Source organism: Phyllobates terribilis, unplaced genomic scaffold (assembly GCF_046119375.1).
Source record: "Phyllobates terribilis strain yellow unplaced genomic scaffold, ASM4611937v1 Scaffold_13__5_contigs__length_258822181, whole genome shotgun sequence".
NCBI lineage: Eukaryota > Metazoa > Chordata > Amphibia > Anura > Dendrobatidae > Phyllobates > Phyllobates terribilis.
This window is the reverse complement of record NW_027362773.1, coordinates 39,549,216-39,567,024: the sequence shown is the minus strand read 5'-3', so window position 1 is coordinate 39,567,024 and position 17,809 is coordinate 39,549,216. Positions and strand designations below refer to the sequence as shown.

At 40.9% G+C, this 17,809-nt stretch overlaps 1 protein-coding gene across 2 annotated transcripts in view; it reads right to left on the bottom strand.

The window, feature by feature from the left end:
• The window catches only part of ANO3 (anoctamin 3), a 955,742-nt gene that overhangs the window by 266,553 nt on the left and 671,380 nt on the right, over positions 1 to 17,809 (bottom strand). For both annotated transcript variants that reach the window (XM_073658056.1, XM_073658057.1), the window contains exon 7: positions 13,787 to 13,831. In XM_073658056.1, coding sequence (XP_073514157.1) covers positions 13,787 to 13,831 — 45 coding nt within the window. The remainder of the gene's footprint in view (positions 1 to 13,786; positions 13,832 to 17,809) is intronic.

Sequence of the window (17,809 nt, the reverse complement as noted above, 5' to 3'; positions counted from 1 at the left end):
GGCTCGTTTTCCTGCCCCAGCACTCTCCGTCCTGTGGCCTGCAGGCTGCTGTAGGTTGTCTTCTTGCCCCAGCACTCTCTGCCCTTTTATATGCATTACTTCAACTTTGATATACAGTAAGGTTTTTAATATAGGCAGTATAGGTACCGTCCCAATTTAGGGTCACCTTGCCGCTGGTGGGACGGCTTGTATACTTTTTTTGATCAAAAATAGTTCACTAAGTACCCTATATTTATTATGCAACTTTGCTTTACATTTATATATAATGATGGTAGGGTATGAGATATATTTTTGTCTTTTGTAGGTTTTGCTTCTTTTTGCTAGTGTGAACATGCTCCTATTTCTTGCATGTCTACCATCTTAGACCTCAGTTCACATTGCTTGGTTTTTTGTCTTGTTTGCATTCTGTGCAATTTAAGGGTGTGGCATCCCCTTTGTTGAGCTGATTGGTATATATGTAGCTTACCATGGGCCTGGGTGGTCTGGAGTTGGGGCCCGGTCCTATTTGTCTACCCTTTTATATGCATTACTTCAACTTTGATATACAGTAAGGTTTTTAATATAGGCAGTATAGGTACCGTCCCAATTTAGGGTCACCTTGCCGCTGCTGGGACGGCTTGTATACTTTTTTTGATCAAAAATAGTTCACTAAGTACCCTTTATTTATTATGCAACTTTGCTTTACATTTATATATAATGATGGTAGGGTATGAGATATATTTTTGTCTTTTGTAGGTTTTACTCTCTGTCCTGTGGCCTGCAGGTTGCTGTAAGCTCGTCTTCCTGCTGCAGAACTCTCTGTCCTGTGGCCTGCAGGCTGCTGTAGGCTCATCTTCCTGCCCCAGCACTCTCTGTCCTGTGGCATGCAGGCTGCTGTAAGCTGTCTTCCTGCCTCAGCACTCTCTGTCCTGTGGCATGCAGGCTGCTGTCAGCTCATCTTCCTGCCCCAGCACTCTCTGTCCTGTGGCCTGCAGGTTGCTGTAGGCTCGTCTTCCTGTCCCAGCACTCTCTGTCTTGTGGCCTGCAGGCTGCTGTAGGCTCGTCTTCCTACCCCAGCACTCTCTGTCCTGTGGCCTGCAGGCTGCTGTAGGCTCGTCTTCCTGTCCCACCACTCTCTGTCCTGTGGCCTGTAGGCTGCTGTAGGCTCGTCTTTCTGCCCCATCACTCTCTGTCCTGTAGCCTGCAGGCTGCTGTATGTTCAGCTTCCTGCCCCAGCACTCTCTGTCCTGTGGCCTGCAGGCTGCTGTAAGCACATCTTCCTGCCCCAGAACTCTCTGTCCTTTGGCCTGCAGGCTGCTGTAGGCTCGTTTTCCTGCCCCAGCACTCTCTGTCCTGTGGCCTGCAGGCTGCTGTAAGTTGTCTTCCTGCCCGAGCACTCTCCATCCTGTGGCCTGCAGGCTGCTTTAGGCTCATATTCCTGCCTCAGCACTCTCTGTCCTGTGGCCTGCAGGCTGCTGTAGGCTCGTCTTCCTGCCCCAGCACTTTCTGTCCTGTGGCCTGCGGGCTGCTGTAGGCTTGTCTTCCTGCCTCAGCACTCTCAGTCCTGTGGCCTGCAGGCAGCTGTAGGCTCGTCTTCCTGCCCCAGCACTCTCTGTCCTGTGGCCTGCAGGCTGCTGTAGGCTCGTCTTCCTACCCCAGCACTCTCTGTCCTGTGGCCTGCAGGCTGCTGTAGGCTCGTCTTCCTGCCCCAGCACTCTCTGTCCTGTGACCCACAGGCTGCTGTAGGCTCGTCATCCTGCCCCAGCACTCTCTGTCTAAGCCAATTCATGACCAGTTAAAACTTTGATTTGGTCATAAATCAGCCCAGAAGGTTGTTCATGAGAAAGGTTACAAACTTGAGCCATCAGAAGAGCTCACAAACTAAATGCACTGATAACTCATTCTGCAGTCTACAATGTACCGTGATGCTTTTGACAGTAGTTCTTAGCAGTCCAAAATATTTACTGAAAAGTTAAACCTTGTTGCAAATTTTGTTTTAGCTTAAAGGGAACCTGACATGTCCAATATTGCTATTGACCTGCAGATATAGGATTAATCTACAGGCTAATAGTGTTATGAAGATGCCCAGCTGCAGTACTGAAAGATTGGCACCTGTGAGAAAATGAGAAAATGAACTTAATTTCTCCTGGGAGCCTCCAGCTTTTACTGATGCAGAAGTGCCCAGAGCAATTACAGGCAGTCACTGCTCACATCACTGAGAGCAGCGACTGTAAGCACGCCCCAGCATTGACTGATAGCCAACTCTGCACTGAAACACTGCAGAGCCGGCTGTCAATCAAAGGCTATATAGCTTTTTACCGTGTTAGCCAATAGATAGAAAAATATTAAGGTTTGAGAGTCCTTAGTGGTTGATACCTTTTAATGGCTAACTGAAAAGATGGTAACAAATTGGAAGCTTTTGATACTACACATGTCTCTTCATCAGGCATAGAATAACACAGTATAACTCTTAAGACTTTGTGTTATACTATGCCTGATGAAGAGACCTAAGCAGTCTCGAAATCTTGCAATTTACCATCTTTTCAGTTGGTCATTAAAAATTATCAACCACTGAGGACTCTCAAATCTAAATATTTTTCCATCAAAGACTATGACATTTATATCCACCATGAAGCGCGAAATTCATCCTACTTTCCAACCATCCTTAATCCAGACGGACATTGCCAAATTTTGGGAGTTAACCTGCTGTCATGGGATTTTGAGGAGTATGTCTCAACTTCAACTATATCTGTGTCCATGGGTCAATGATACAGTTGAATACAATGTTGGAGCAGGGAGCCATCAGATCCCTACTTCACCATTCAGTCAGGGTAGAGATCGAAGAACCTAGAAGAACCTTCAGGTGAAGTGACATCATCAAGCCACATGACTGAGCAACAGCAAGCAGCTCAACGGAGAATCAGGGATGAGACAGACAAACAAAACAATTGTGTGCATGGAGGCTGCGGCAGCAACATACTGAGTGAGTGGTTGTGGGGGCATCATAGCTATTGCAAGGGGCATCAAACTGTGTGGGGGAACACTGGGGTGTATTAACCTGTGTGGGGGACACTAAGGGCTTCATACTGTGTGGGGACTGTTCATGGGCAGTAAAAAAAAGTAGACCAAATTTTCAAGTTTTAAATGTCACTATACCTTTGTATGAATAATGCCAAACTACAGTCATCTCCCTAAACTACATATTATCATAAAATATAGAAAAACACTTAAAATTCCCTTGAATATTCCATTTATCAAATCAATTTTCAACATTTTCCAACATTTCCCATGGAAATGTAACAATAATGAGCAATCAGCAATTGATGCAGACATTCTGGTCATATAATAGTGTCTCTGCCTTTTTCTTTTACTATTTTGGGTCAATGGATAGTGATCGTGATCATGATCGTCTACACCTCATCTGTTGAATTTAGTCCACCGTGGTGAATATGGTGATTGATGATTGCTTTGTGGGAGACTGTGGAGACATCATATTGGACAGAATTGGGGCATCATACTGCATGGGGGTACTGCGGATCCATTATAATGTGTGTGGGGCTCTGGGGGCATCATACAGTGTTTCAGGACTGTGGGTGTCATCATAGTATTTGGGAGACTCTAGGGTAAGCAGAGTGCTGGGTTAAGTGCAAAGTTTATACATATCCATGATGGATGGGATAGGAAATACAGTGTCCATATACAGTATACAGGGCCTGTATGCAATATGTAATGCATCCATTTATTCCAATTGTTTAGTGTAAATAGATAAAAAAATATGGTGTTCCGCTTAGTTCTAAGTTGGTTTTGGTGTAAAACAATACATTATATTTTATTCTATATTATATTACTTTCAGTTCTAGAATTGCAGCTTATCTTTCTTCTTATTCCTTGCCATCTCAAATGTCATTTTCAGATGTCTTTTTAATATTTCACTGCTGACAACAAAGGAGTATTTGTACGTTTTGCTCATGAAAATGTTATTGATTTGATGTAACGTTATACTATGCTGGGCTATTGCCATCTCTTGCTTCACTTTTGTTTTACTGATATTTTGTAAACCTTTTTTATTTCAATAAAAATACACTGAGCAAAAAGATGATTAAACTGAACACAATATACATAGCACCTGCTCCACTTTTTCCTGATGGGTAAAGTTGGCTCGTTAAAAAAAATTAAAAAATCCACCAGTTTTCTACCTAGACTAGAAAAGTTTTTTTTTTTTTTTTATCAAAGAACTAAGCTGGCACTAGGGTCTCATTTAGATGTATGTTTTTCACAGATTTTCACCAGCGTGCTGGATCAGGTTTTTATAAGTGTGTCCATTTGTATTATCAGTGTTTCACATCCGATTTTTAGACATTTAAGAGGGCAGATGTAGGTACTACAATGAGCAGTCAGATCACCACCTTCAACTCTGGTCCCGTGACAAAGCAGGAAACGCGGTGCTGAGTCGGACAGAAACTGAAAGGCTTGTCCCTGCCACGCTCCCCATGACTAAGAGGTCTCTCCCGATGTGTGTACATACTTGTCAGTCTAGGGGAGTGGGACAGAGAGAAGCAGCCGACGACCTGCCTCTTGGACTAGTCACCTGAGAAGCATAGTCCCTGGGTGACTTTTCAAAGTATGTTCTGTTTGAAATCCCTCTCCATATTAAAGTAAACCATATACAGCTATAATCGTGCACCCGTTGACTGATGCATGCTGTCCGTAATTCGAGCAGTATGAATCAGGTGTCAGGTTCCCTTTAACTACATGTTTCACAATGCATTTAACCTAAAAATTTGTCACAGCATTAAAATATATGAGACAAAGACTTGTATAGAGGCAGTTGGCAATCAAATCTTATAGAAGTCAATGGAAGTTGCATTTGCTGTACAATAGTAGCACAACTTCACAAAGAAATCTATGGGAGAAATATAGCTTGGGTAACTCAAGGCCAGTAAGCTATTTGCATTGAACATTCAATGGCTGAAGTAGCTAAATAGAGAGAGTCTAAAAAGGAATCTGTCAGTAAGATCAACCCTACTAAACCGTCTATGTGGGCATACAGGTCATACTGTAGAAAGCTGAATAAAATGATACCTTGATATCTAAGATCCGATCCATGTTTTTGTTATATGTAAATGAGACGTTAAGATCTATGGGCCGGATTTAGATCTCCCTAAGAATTTACATCCAGGGCTTATCTTAAGTGAAAGGGGGCATTACCAGTGTGAGACATGTAATGACTGACAGTCCACTCTCCTGCGCTACATGTCTCACACTGATAATGCCCTCATACAATTATAATAAGCTCTGGAGGTAGATTTTCAGGGAGATCTGTGTCTCGCCGATAGATCTTCACAGCTCATTTACATATTAGGAAAAATATTGATTCCTATGAAATATGACATCAGATTGCAGATATCAAGATATCATTTTATTCAGCTTCCTATGACCTGCATGCTTATATAGACGGCTTAGGAGGGTTGATCCTATTGTCAGATTCCCTTTAAAGGATAACTGAAACCTTAAACAACAATTTCCTACAGTGAAAGTGTATCTCCAATTATATACGAAAAAGTTATATACTGTAGTACTGAATATAAGCTCTTACTTTACAATTTAGGTCATTAGAATAGTCTCTGATCTACAGCACAACAGACACCAGATGTGCACACTCCAGCGCCTGACTGTAAAGCTCCAGCAGCTGTAAGAACCCTGTGCTCTGCCTCCTAGTCATCTGTAGTCAGCAGGAAGTCTCTGCTGTAAGGCTTCCATACAGCAGCAAGGCAGCAAAGCAAGTCTTGCCATATCATGTGGATGCCTGTGGGGCAGATCACTGGCCTCTGACTGCTTTCGGATCTTTACAGTCAGTTGCAGGAGTGTTTTGGATCTTTACAGTCAGTTGCAGGAGTGTTTTGGATCTTTACAGTCAGTTGCAGGAGTGTTTTGGATCTTTACAGTCAGTTGCAGGAGTGTTTTGGATCTTTACAGTCAGTTGTATTTGTGCGCAGGATCTCAAAAAAGAGATGAACTCTGATAACAAATCATAAATTTAGGATAGGTTCACATCACAATTTTGTTTCTGTTCAAGGGTCCTGTAAAAAAAAAAAATGGAAATAAAGGGGATAGTCTTCTTTTGCCTGTCCCATTGTAAAAAAAATTAATCCAGATAAAGACTTGTCAAATGGAGACAAATAGATGTTTTTCACCATGATTGAAAGCCTATGGATCTATTAACGGATCAGTGTAAAAAAAAAAAAGATGTGAAGCTAACATTAAAATGTAACTCCGGGAATATAGAAAATCTACTAGAGTGCAGGAGTGTGCACAATTGTGGTTTCATAAGTAGCGTTTACAGCAGATTATGTTTCTGAACAACAGCACGGAACAGCAGCGGCGGTTTGAGCTGCTCACACTGTGGTTTAGAATACAGAGCATCTAGCTCTACTGTACCAGTAGAGGGAGCCAGTGATGCAGAAGCGCATTGTACATTGCTGGAGCTCCTACTGGATAAAATAGCCTGGGAGGCAAAGATGGATGAACGCTCTGCTAAAGCTTAGATTTAAGCAGCCCACAGCACAGACCACAGCCCGACCATGCTGCTATTTAGAAGCAAAATATTTTATAAAACATTATTTAGAAAAATGGCATGTCTACACTGTTTGGGGTTCACTTAAAGTTTGTTTTAACGCCTTCCAGACGCAGCTAATTTTCACTTTTACATTTTTATTTTCTCCTTCCCATCTTCGAAGAGGCACACATTTTTTATTTCTTACACCGACACAGCCATATCAATGCTTATTTTTTGCAGGACAAGTTGTAATTTTGAATGACATAATTTATTTTACCATACGATGTACTGGAAAATGTGAAAGAAAATAAAACTTTGGTGAAATCATGAAAAAAAAATGCAATTCCACCATTGTTTTGTTTTTATGGCGTTCACTGTGTGGTAAAAAATGATCTGGTAATATGATTACTCAGGTCAGCTCAATTTGGGCAATATCAGACATATGTATTTTTTTTTATTTGAGAACTGAAATAAATGTGAAATTTGTAAAGAAAAAAAATTGGTTTGTGTAGCCATTGCCTAGGCTTCAAAGGAGTACCAACAAATCAGGCAGATGGGCTTTTAGTAGGCCCTGGGCTGCAGTGGCCATCCATCTACACCTGGTCATTGTGTCCAGGAGTCAATGGGGGCGATGGGTGTTGATAAAGGGTTAATTGGCTGGTAAATATAGTTATGATGCTGCCCAGCTTCCTTACTAAGTTACTGAACTTGTTTCCTCCCTGGAGCTGCTGGCTTTTAGTCATAGAGGCGTGTACAGAGATGCTACAGTCACTGCTCACTATACTGTGAGCAATGGCTGTGAGCACATCCCAGAACTTTGATTGACAACTTGCTATGCATAGATGTACTGCAGAGCCGGCTGTCAATCAAAGTGCCGGGGAGTGCTTACAGTCACCACTCATAGTATAGTCAGCAGTGACTGTAACTTCTACAAACACGCCTCTATGACTGAAATCCGGCAGCTCCTGGGAGGAAATAAGTTAATTTTTTTCCGGAGCCGCACTATTAGTAAGGTGGTCAGATAGCATTGTAACAATATTTATCTGCAGATTAATCCTATATCTGCAGATAAATAACAGTTTCCGATATTATAGGTTTACATTAAATATGGCTGTCAGAAATTTACAGTAACATTTAAAGGGGTAACAGCAGTGATTAGTGGTAAGCTCTAATCACTGTTAATGGCAAATGTTAGCTGTGTAATACAGCCGCATCTGCTGGATATGGTGCAGGCTCAGCTCCTGAGCCCACTCCACACTCCTGCACCTGACATGCGCTAAGTATTGTAGCATAATATTTTTAATTCATTTTTGGAAATACATTTTAAGAGTTACTGTAGAGATGGGATGATATGTATCAGACCCTTGACCCTTTGACTTGCAAAGGGTGAAATCCAAGGTGAATATCCACAACAGATATTGACAAGTTGTGGATGTCAAATCCTGAGTGCTGGTCAACTTTCACTACTGGCTTTCATTGCAGCGTGTGGATGTAATTTGCAGCATACTTACATTCAGTGCATAATGATATGTCTTGTTCCTGAGATGGATACACAGCTACACAGCTCATTACAAGACGTAGCTCTAATAATTGCACAGTAGCTAAGTGTCTTTCACCATGGACAGAGTTACAGTGTATGCCATGAAGGCAAACAATATAGGTTCTTAGTGAATTGCAGCAAGTAGAAATTATGAAAACATTGGGCAATTGATGCAAAAAGTAAATTGGAGAATTTAGTAGCTTTTCAATATGTATAGAAATTGTAATTTTTATTTTCAGAAGGTGTTATACCCCTTTAACACAGTGCATATTAGCTTTTTTTTTATAGTCAAACCTTATTATCACTTTAAGATGAAAAGAGCCTAACGCTAACCGTATACATCCACTTACATTGATATAATCAGTTTGTGCATAGCACCGTAGACGACTCCGCCAGTATATATGATATTTCAAGGGAAGAAAAGCATTGTCTTGAATTATGTTACATTTTCCTTTACATGCTATAGCTACAAACTGAACTGAGTGAATTATTATTATTTCATGGAACATAAACAACAATCTCCAAATGTTTTCTGAACCCCTGGAAAGAAAATTTTGGTAAAAATTAAGGAAAAATAAGTCCAGCAAGCGGGTTATGAGTTAAACAATGCTTTAATGTATGGTATCCATGATCCAGATAGTCAGGTTAATGCAATTTACAAGCCGGATTTTGCATTCTAGGATTTGCTGAGGTAAAGCAGGCACAAGCAGAACTGGGTAAATGCTACAAGCAGTTGTGAATTCATACATTTGGCCTACGCTTCCCTAAGAGATCTGCTACATAGAAATTACTTGTAACTATAGAACTTTAATTGTTTGCTCTGCATCACATTGAATGAATCAGAAGAGAAGGAAAAAGCTGGAGTAATTAAGAAGTAATGAAATTCCACTGTACCAATGAATAAACAATGCCGAGGATCTGCTACAGTAAATGTGCACCTAAAATATTAATTCTCTTCAATACATTCAGTGTAATTTGATTTTGTAAGGTTTGAGCTCTGTTTTTTAATGAAAGATCTTAAAATCCCTGCCTCCTTATACAAAGCCTGATAATTGCTGAAAATATGATTGCTTGCAGTAACCACTAGGGGGAGCTCAATTCATTTAGAATAAAAAGTGAATCTGTCATTAGGAGTTAGCTAATGATGTAGGAGCAGAGACCCTGATTCCACCAGGCTGGGATGCTTGCTATAGTTTTGATAAAATCACAGTTTTATTTGTTGCAGATCTATTAGTTCCCTGAATGCTGAGCTCAGTATAACCCTGCCCACACCACTGATTGGCTGCTTTCTGTATACACTATGCACAGGCAAAAAGCTGCCAATCTATGTTGGGGGCGGGTTTATATAATGCTCATTAATAGGAAGGACTACATGTCAGCAGTTTACTAGTCCTCTATTAATAATCTCCTGCTGATAAAACAGTGATTTTAGCAAAAGTACAGCAAGCAGCCAAGTAAGTGACACATCACTGGAATCAGGGTCTCTTTCTCTACATTATGCTGCTCTCAAATTAGTTAGAAAAAGCTGATGACAGATTCCCTTTAGGGTTATTCTCTTTTTCTTTTCTGGGTAAAATTGCAAAGTTTAGTTAAAAACAACCAACTATGCAATTTACTTATTAGAATTTCTTTCCATCCTCTTGAAAAAAGCAATATTTTATTTTCTTACTTATGTCTCATTGTTTAGGTTACTGGGCTCCACTGCAGCCTAGATGCAGCGATTTAACATGTGCTTTGCTTACAAGCTCTTTCCAATAGAACTTGTAAGCACTGCTCTCTCTAAAGCTGGCCGTGATCACTGTAAGGCACACATGCATTTTGACAGCAATTTAATATCAGTGTATCCTAACAGAAAAATTCTTAAAACCACAGCTCCATAAATTAGCTCCAGCTACAGCATAGCAGGCTAACTACTAAACCGTATCTCCATAGTCAGGCTCCATCAGCAGCAGAGCTCAGCAGTGCTGGAAGATGGCTCATAAGTGGTTTCCTTACTGAGGGAGCAGGCAGCTGATCCGCTCACCACATGTATGCTGCTTAACTTCGCACTTGCAAACTCTGCTTCCAACTGCACCTCTAGGTACTTTCAATGCCTTTGCTATCTTTTTGCATTATTTCTTTTTCTCCTAACTTTTTAGGCCACTCTCTTGACAACAATATTGCCTCAACCGGATGCCATTGTCAATGAAGAATGGTCTAACATTTTTCAGGAACACTGCCAAAAGTTAACATCTGGCTATACATCATGTTTGAAGCAGGTCATAACAGCCAGAGGTGCTCCAAAAATGCTTATCATGAAGGGGATAAATAATTCGGAGACTGCAGTGGTCACTGAAGAAGCATTTTGTGCTGAATTTGGAGAAAGTACTTGATATATTAGTTGTGCTGAGTGATTTATATTGTTCTTGTTTCATTACTTCATTGCAAACAGCAGAAGGCTTGCCAAACGTAATTTGCAATAGGGGTTTAATTTTTTTTTATTGTAACTGTAAAAATCCACAGTCTGTGGATAAAATTTTGCAAGTCATGGAGCTGCAGGTACCGGAACAATAAAGTTGTAACTGCTTTATTTCTATTGAGCACCTTGAGGCTCCGGAACAATGTGTAATAATTATGCTGAATTTTATTAGGAAGACTGGGGACCCTCAAGGTGGGGTCCATTAACAGAACCCCCCTGTGTGTTTTATAGAAGTGACATCTTTATTACACTCTGTAACATAATAACATCGTATTTCTTTATGCCTGTGTTTATTGAGCAATCGAATTAAAGCAATTTACTTGAGATATCAATTCTGTTGGGGAATGGCGGTAATTTACACTTTCTACTGTATAACAATGCAGACAGTTAAATGAATTCAACAGAAGCAATGCATGTTTTCCTCCTTAGTGATAAACTTTCACAGGAGCAATTATGCTCAAGCGAGCCAATTATATATAATACTGGAGGCAGAAATCAGGAAGGCTTAATTCTTAAAGGGAACCTATCATGTTGAAAATGGTTTATGATGTACAGGCCAGATGTTATAGAGCAGGATGAGCTGATCAGATCGATATACATTTTTGTGAAAAAAGTTTCAGTAAAACTTTACATTTTATTCATTAAAATCCCTGATGTTTGTATGTGTATGAGTCCAGTGGGTGGTCCTCCTCAGTGATTGACAGTCTAACCTGTATGACTGTACATGCAGGAATCACTGTCAATCACTATTAGCACCACCCACTAGACTCATATGCATGCAGACACAAGAGATTTCAGTGGATAAAGAACAAGTTAAACTGAAACTTTTCCAACAAACCTATGTATCATTCTGCTCAGCATAGATATAAAAATTAATACTTTTTATATAGAGAAATTATCCAAGCTAAGACAACTCTTAAAGTGAACCTGAGAGCTGATACATGCTGCCTGATCCACAGGCAGCATGTATCAGGCACTGGCTGTATCATCTCAGCCAGGTATGTTTCCAGTGTTTCAGAGAAAAACATACTCCAAAAGCTGAAGAAGATTATTCCGACATTCTGGTCCTCGGCGGCTTCTTCCCTCCCACCACCCTGGAGTGACAGATCTTTGCCTTTACATGCATGTAGGCAGAGACCTGTCAATCCAGGGCAGTATTGCATAAACTCGGCACTCAAGGTAAAGTTTAAAAAATGTAATGAGCCAGTAAATAAAAGAGTGTTATACAGCAGATGTTTCGGTCATATAGAGCTTCATCAGTACAATCTGCAAGGCTACATAGCCTGATGAAGGTCTATATGACCGAAACATCTGCTGTATAACACTCTTTTATTTACTGGCTCATTAAATTTTTTAAACTTTACCTTGAGTGCCGAGTTTTTGCAATACATGTTTACTGGCGTTGGTCCCTGTTCGAGCTTGATATATAGGCAGTGCAGCGATTTACTACTTTATCTACCTAATCCAGGGCAGTAGGCAGTTAAAATCTGCCTAGGATCTGCCTGCCCGACTAGTCTCCAGCGCTACTCGGTCTCGGTCTCCAGTTTTTAAAGTATGTTTTTCTCTGAAACGCTGCAGTGTTTCAGAGTCAAACATACATGGCTGAGATCATATAGCCCGTGCCTGATACAAGCTGCCCACATTCTGGGCAGCATGTATCAGCTGTCAGGTTCACTTTAAGGCCCCCATACACAATAGACAACCATGATTGCTTGGCTAAAATCTCTCCTACTCATGAATACTTGGCTGAATGCTCCTGTGTTCCCTGTTAGAGTCACTGCCAGAGGAGCACAAAAGGAATGGCCATTTGAAAACTTACACCCAGGATCCTTCTCTGTCTCAACATCTATCAGGAGTGAGTCAGGAGGCCCTCATGCAATTTAGACTGTCATCTGGTACTATCAATATTGGGTAGCTCAGCCGAAATTAGCCAAATTTGCATGGGGACCTTTATTTCATGGTGATTACCATGGGTCAGGAAAGTCACACCATTAATAAATAGTTAATTCTACCAACAGAAGCTGCTGATAGTCAGGTAATGCTGAGCAGTGGTCACTGCAGGAGAAGTGTATAATTATGTAGCAACCATTCATATGAATGGACGTCCATATAATACGTTGACTGCCCAGGTAGAGTTCACTCTTGCAGATTCAATCTCTCCATTTTTGCTTACTAAAGGGGGTTCCCAGGAGGTGGTTCCAGCTATCCTGATAAGACATGTGGACCTGAGTTGCCATCATGAAGAGACCATTAGCATTGGTTGTGTTCACCTTAGCCTTATTATATGGCCAATATAAGTGTGAACAGCAGCCTAAAGCCACAAAGCAGTGCTATAAATGAGCTGGGTGGCTTTGTTAAGTTGGGTTTACATCTTAATACTCATAGTTTTTTAAAAGGAGTAGAAAACCAAAAATGAAGAAGAGCCGGATTCATCACATGACATACACCAACAGGACGTGACGGACCACGTAGATTATTGGTGTTCTGTCATGGTGTCCATCATTTTACTGGAACTCATAGCACTGCAAGAAGGGAATTTTTTTCCTGCAAAAGCAACGTTGCCTTGGACACAGAAGTGACCCCAGCCTTATCTGAATTGCTTATTTTTGGATAAGAAGAAATCTCATAAAAGGAGTCAGAAAAAGAAGGAGTGACAGTCGTGACATTTATGCAGCAGTGGCACAGAGTCTACGACGTCCTACAAATGAAGCCTAATAAAATAAATAAAACCTTAATGTGTCTAAATCACTTGTTGCAGATGGACCTCGGCTTTGTTCGTTCATCGGTACAGCAGATTTTCCAGCTAAGAATTCTCAGAAACCTCGTTGGGAATCATCTGGGAGTAATGGAAGAAGACAAAATGTCTACAGAATTGTAGAACAGGCGAATGGCCGTGGCCATTGTGCTCAAATCCATGATACAGTACAGATGTAGCTTTCTTTACCCAACACATAAAGTGTAGACTATACCAAGACTCTGAAAGATATATTGCAGCAGAAAACTGTAACTGAACCTACAGCACAAGGTATTGGACAACATGACAAGTTACAGATTTCTGCATCGAGATATCTGCTGCATCATATATGTGTCATGTTAGGAAATGCTACATCTGTATCACTGTTTGCATATTGCATAGTGATCTATTTAGCAAACTGTATCTATATCTAGTATACATTTACAACTGCTGTAAGGGGTTTGATTGGTTGTGCAGGATGGGTATTTGGCGAAATAAAAAACTGCATCACCCACTAACCTGCCCATGGTTTTGCTCCTCCAGTCAGTGTAATAACATTTTTTCCTGTAAGAATAGTTAGAGTCAAGTGATCAGATCAAATTATAATGGTTTCCTATTACATCCTGCACTTTATACAGAGACCAGACAGAACTAGTAAGGTGTAGAATACCAGTCACCAGGTTCTCGAATGCTATATTATATCAACCATATGAATATATAGACTATACGTGAAGAATCCATGGCCTTCCTCTCCCGAACTGTGCCACCGTACCAGTCAATGTCCTGATAGCAAGACTTTTCCATTAAAGGTGGCCATACACAATAAGTAAATGATGGTCAAAACCACCCATTTTATTGGTCTCAGATGAGAATATAATGTATAAGAGGGTCTGCAGACTCTCCCTCAATGCCAGACACTATCTTAAGTTTATGGGCACCAATGGTCAAATCCTCAGTCTGCACCATCTCATTCCATAGCCCGGGTTTGCACTGCGTTTCATCGACGCATCAGTGGCTCATTCGGGGAAGCCTTGGAAACGGGATTCAGGCGTATGTGCCGATGGGGCCTTTATCTGTAAAGATGCTGAGTCACATTTTGCATGGTCGGACATCATTTTCAGCCATTGCCGCATATTTGATGCAGGCTACATGGAGCTCACCTCAAACTGATGTATACGGCCAAAAATGGTGTCCAAGTCATCCTGCATCATTACAGTCAATGGCCCTGTCAGCGCATATTCCCAAATCCTGTTTTCTGAGGCTTTAGATGTAATACTCAACTGAGCCACTGACATGTGGATCAAAGGTAGTGTGAACCTGGCCTAAGCTGTTTCAGAGAACTGGCTATGGAGAGAATAATGATAATTAAAGGGGTATTCCAAGCAAGGACAGTTATATGCCACAAGTGCATAATAATCGAGGGTCCCATTCTTGTTATACAACTTTTAGAAATTGCATAAAGTGCATACAGATATCTGCGTCTGTGCAGCCACCTGAGATTGAGTGTGAGATTGAGCTTTTCTTTATAAAACACCTAACCACATTATAGTGCAGTAACTTTAGACAGAAAGTCATCTTATGGTCTGAAAAGAAAACTGAAATGAATCCAATACCTTGTCAAAATAAATTTTGCATCACGGCTCAGAAGCTGCCCCTATTCCTGTCCTACCTGCTATGTCGTGCTGGACAGCCCTCCTAGTTTCCAGCAGCTTGATAAAAGTGTCATGTTTGTTTTGGCCACAAGGGGGAGAATGTGCATCATGCCTGCTCTTGCGTTTACCTATATGAAGGTAACTGTATGCGTATGTGACTTTTCAGAACAGTGAATGCAATGACAGCAAACTTAGGTATGCTATCGAATGGAAGTGTTCATCAGCTACTCTAGCCTGATCACTATAATAAATCTTCTTCCAAATGACATGAAAGAAGGTATTTTTGCTAATTCTGTAACAAAACTTAACTTTTGTAATGCTGGAGGTGCCCAGGCTTTTCTTTAAAATTGTCATAACATAAGCACCCTTAAATGGGAAAGCACTGCTGCATCAATAATAGCAAAGTCTGACCCTTCTACTTACAAGTCCAAAAACATATCTACCACCAACCGAATGTTAAAGGGAACCTGTCACCAGCAAAAATGCTATAAACCTGCAGATAAAGGGTTAATCTGTAGGTTAATAGTGCTATTATCCTGCCCGGTGTCCACACGAAGCCAAATGCTGTGGGGAGAAAATGAACTTCATTCCCCCGGGGGCAGTGCAGCTGCTGCATCAGTCACTGCTCTGAGTATATAGAGCAGTGGCTGTAACCGTGCCCCTGGCCCTGACTGACTGCCGGCCCCAATGCAGAAGGAGCGTCAGTCAGGGCCAGGGTCGCGGTTACATTTGCTGCAGCTGTATACTCAGAGCGCTGGCTGAACTCGAGCTAGTGCCAGTGATGCCCCCGTGACTGAAATCGTATTGCTGCCATAGGGAATGCAGTTCATTTTCTCCCCACAGCTAAGTGCTGGCGCCGGGCAGGTTCATAATGCTATTAACCTGCAGCTTAACTCCATATCTGCATGTTATTAGCGTTTTTTTTGGTGACAGGTTCTTTTTAACATCATCTCATTTTAGGTTTTCATTAGGAGTCCCAAGTAGTGATGAACGAGTATGTTCTGTTAACCTTTTCAGCGAGCATGCTCTGGTGCTCGCCGAGTATCTTCAGCGTGCTCAGGTGTTATGTTTTAGTCATTCCAGTGCTAATGATTTGAGACTGTTTGACAGCTTTAATGCATGTGAGGTATGCCTAAGAAACAGGCATTTCTCACATGTATTAAAGCTGTCAAACAGTCACAAATCATGAGCACTGGCGTGACTAAAACATAACACCTGAGCACACTAGAGATACTCGGAAAACATCCAAGCATGTTCGTAAATCTCTAGTAACGATCATGCTCGCACATCACTAGTCCCAAGGCTAAGTTAACACAAACATTTTTTTCTCATCAGAAAAAAATTGGTCTTATTACGCTAATCACACACTGATCAGACTTTAATCAGAGTTTGATCCGGTTTGTCGGAGGTGGAGAAGAAAAAAAAGAGAAGTTTCTCCACCTTCAACATTATGTCAGTCCTTGAAAATTGTACCACACTCATGATCGTGCAGGAGATCCTATAACTCAGAAGAGTGCTTGTTTTGATGGATAGCACTCGTCCCCATGTTATTCTATGGGGCTGTGCACACATCAGATTTTTTTCCTCGGGGCGAGTCAGTCAGGGGAAATAATCACAGCATGCACAATTTGCCTCCAAGATTTGGATGGCACTCACCAGTTCAACCTTATGGGTCTGTGGAAAAAATTGGACCACATTCAGATGTCATCACGGACTGACAAAATAGAGAAGATGGATAATCTTTTTTTCTTCTCCATCTCCGAGAAAATTGGATCACACTTTCATCAAACTCGGATGAGAGAAAAATGGTCGTGTGACTCCAGCATGATGGTGAGCCATCACCTGATATGTAGTAGTATATTTAATGCAATCTCCGAGAATAAACTTAAAATGATTCTTAATATACAATTTGTGAGAATAATTTTAACAGAATAGGTTAGCAAATTCTCCAATTGGCTGAAGTAAAACCTTAGGTACTAGCAAACTTTTGGTATTCTGCTATGCTATACTATTGAGCTGCTCCTTGTAAACCGCTTCTAATAACACGTGGTGGGTTGATGCTATTAAAAATTGTCTACTTCGATATAATGGGTTAACTTTTGGTGCATTCTATATTTTATTGTTTTTAGGAATGTGTTTCCAAATGCAGGAGAAAGATAGCTAATAATTCTACATCGCCTTTGAGCAGAAATGTCTATAGTAGGTGGGGTTGCTCCTTAGCCCTGACCTCTTAGATGATCAAAAAGTCCCTTTGCTATATGTGAGTTGCCTGATACTATCCGACTGTATTCACAGAGAGGGTCTGATTTACTAAGCTGAAAGCGCTAGAATACTGCCTCAGTTTGTACCAAAAAAAGGTCTATGGCTATGGGCACACAGGGTTTTTTTGGGGGACTTTTTGGAGCAGAGACTTGGAGAGTCTCAAAATTCCTCAAAAACTTTGAGTTTCTCCTCAGTTTGTGCTCTGAAAACTCAGAAAAAAAGACCCTGTCAGCTCCATAACACTCCTGAAAAATTGCTAAAGAAACAATAAAAACAATGAACATATGCACAAAAATGTCAAAACAACTTGCTGCACATATGTTCAAGTCTTTTTGAGCTTCTTTTAAAAGCTTCAGGTTTCCAAAGCAACGAAGCTGATAAAAGAAGTGTCCTGACAATTCCTCAGGCGGCTACCAAGCTGGCCACTCTCTAATTTATACAATACAAGTAAAATAAAAAAAACACTGAGGGTGAAAAGAAGTCAAAAGAGACGCTTCAAGAGAAACATCGCTGGGGTTTCCTGAAGAAGCTCAAGCTTGAAAAACTGGGTTTGCCCAAGTTTAAAAGATCTTATGTGCTCATATCCTTTGATGCCTTGCATCAGATGTATTATGTGTTGTAGACATGC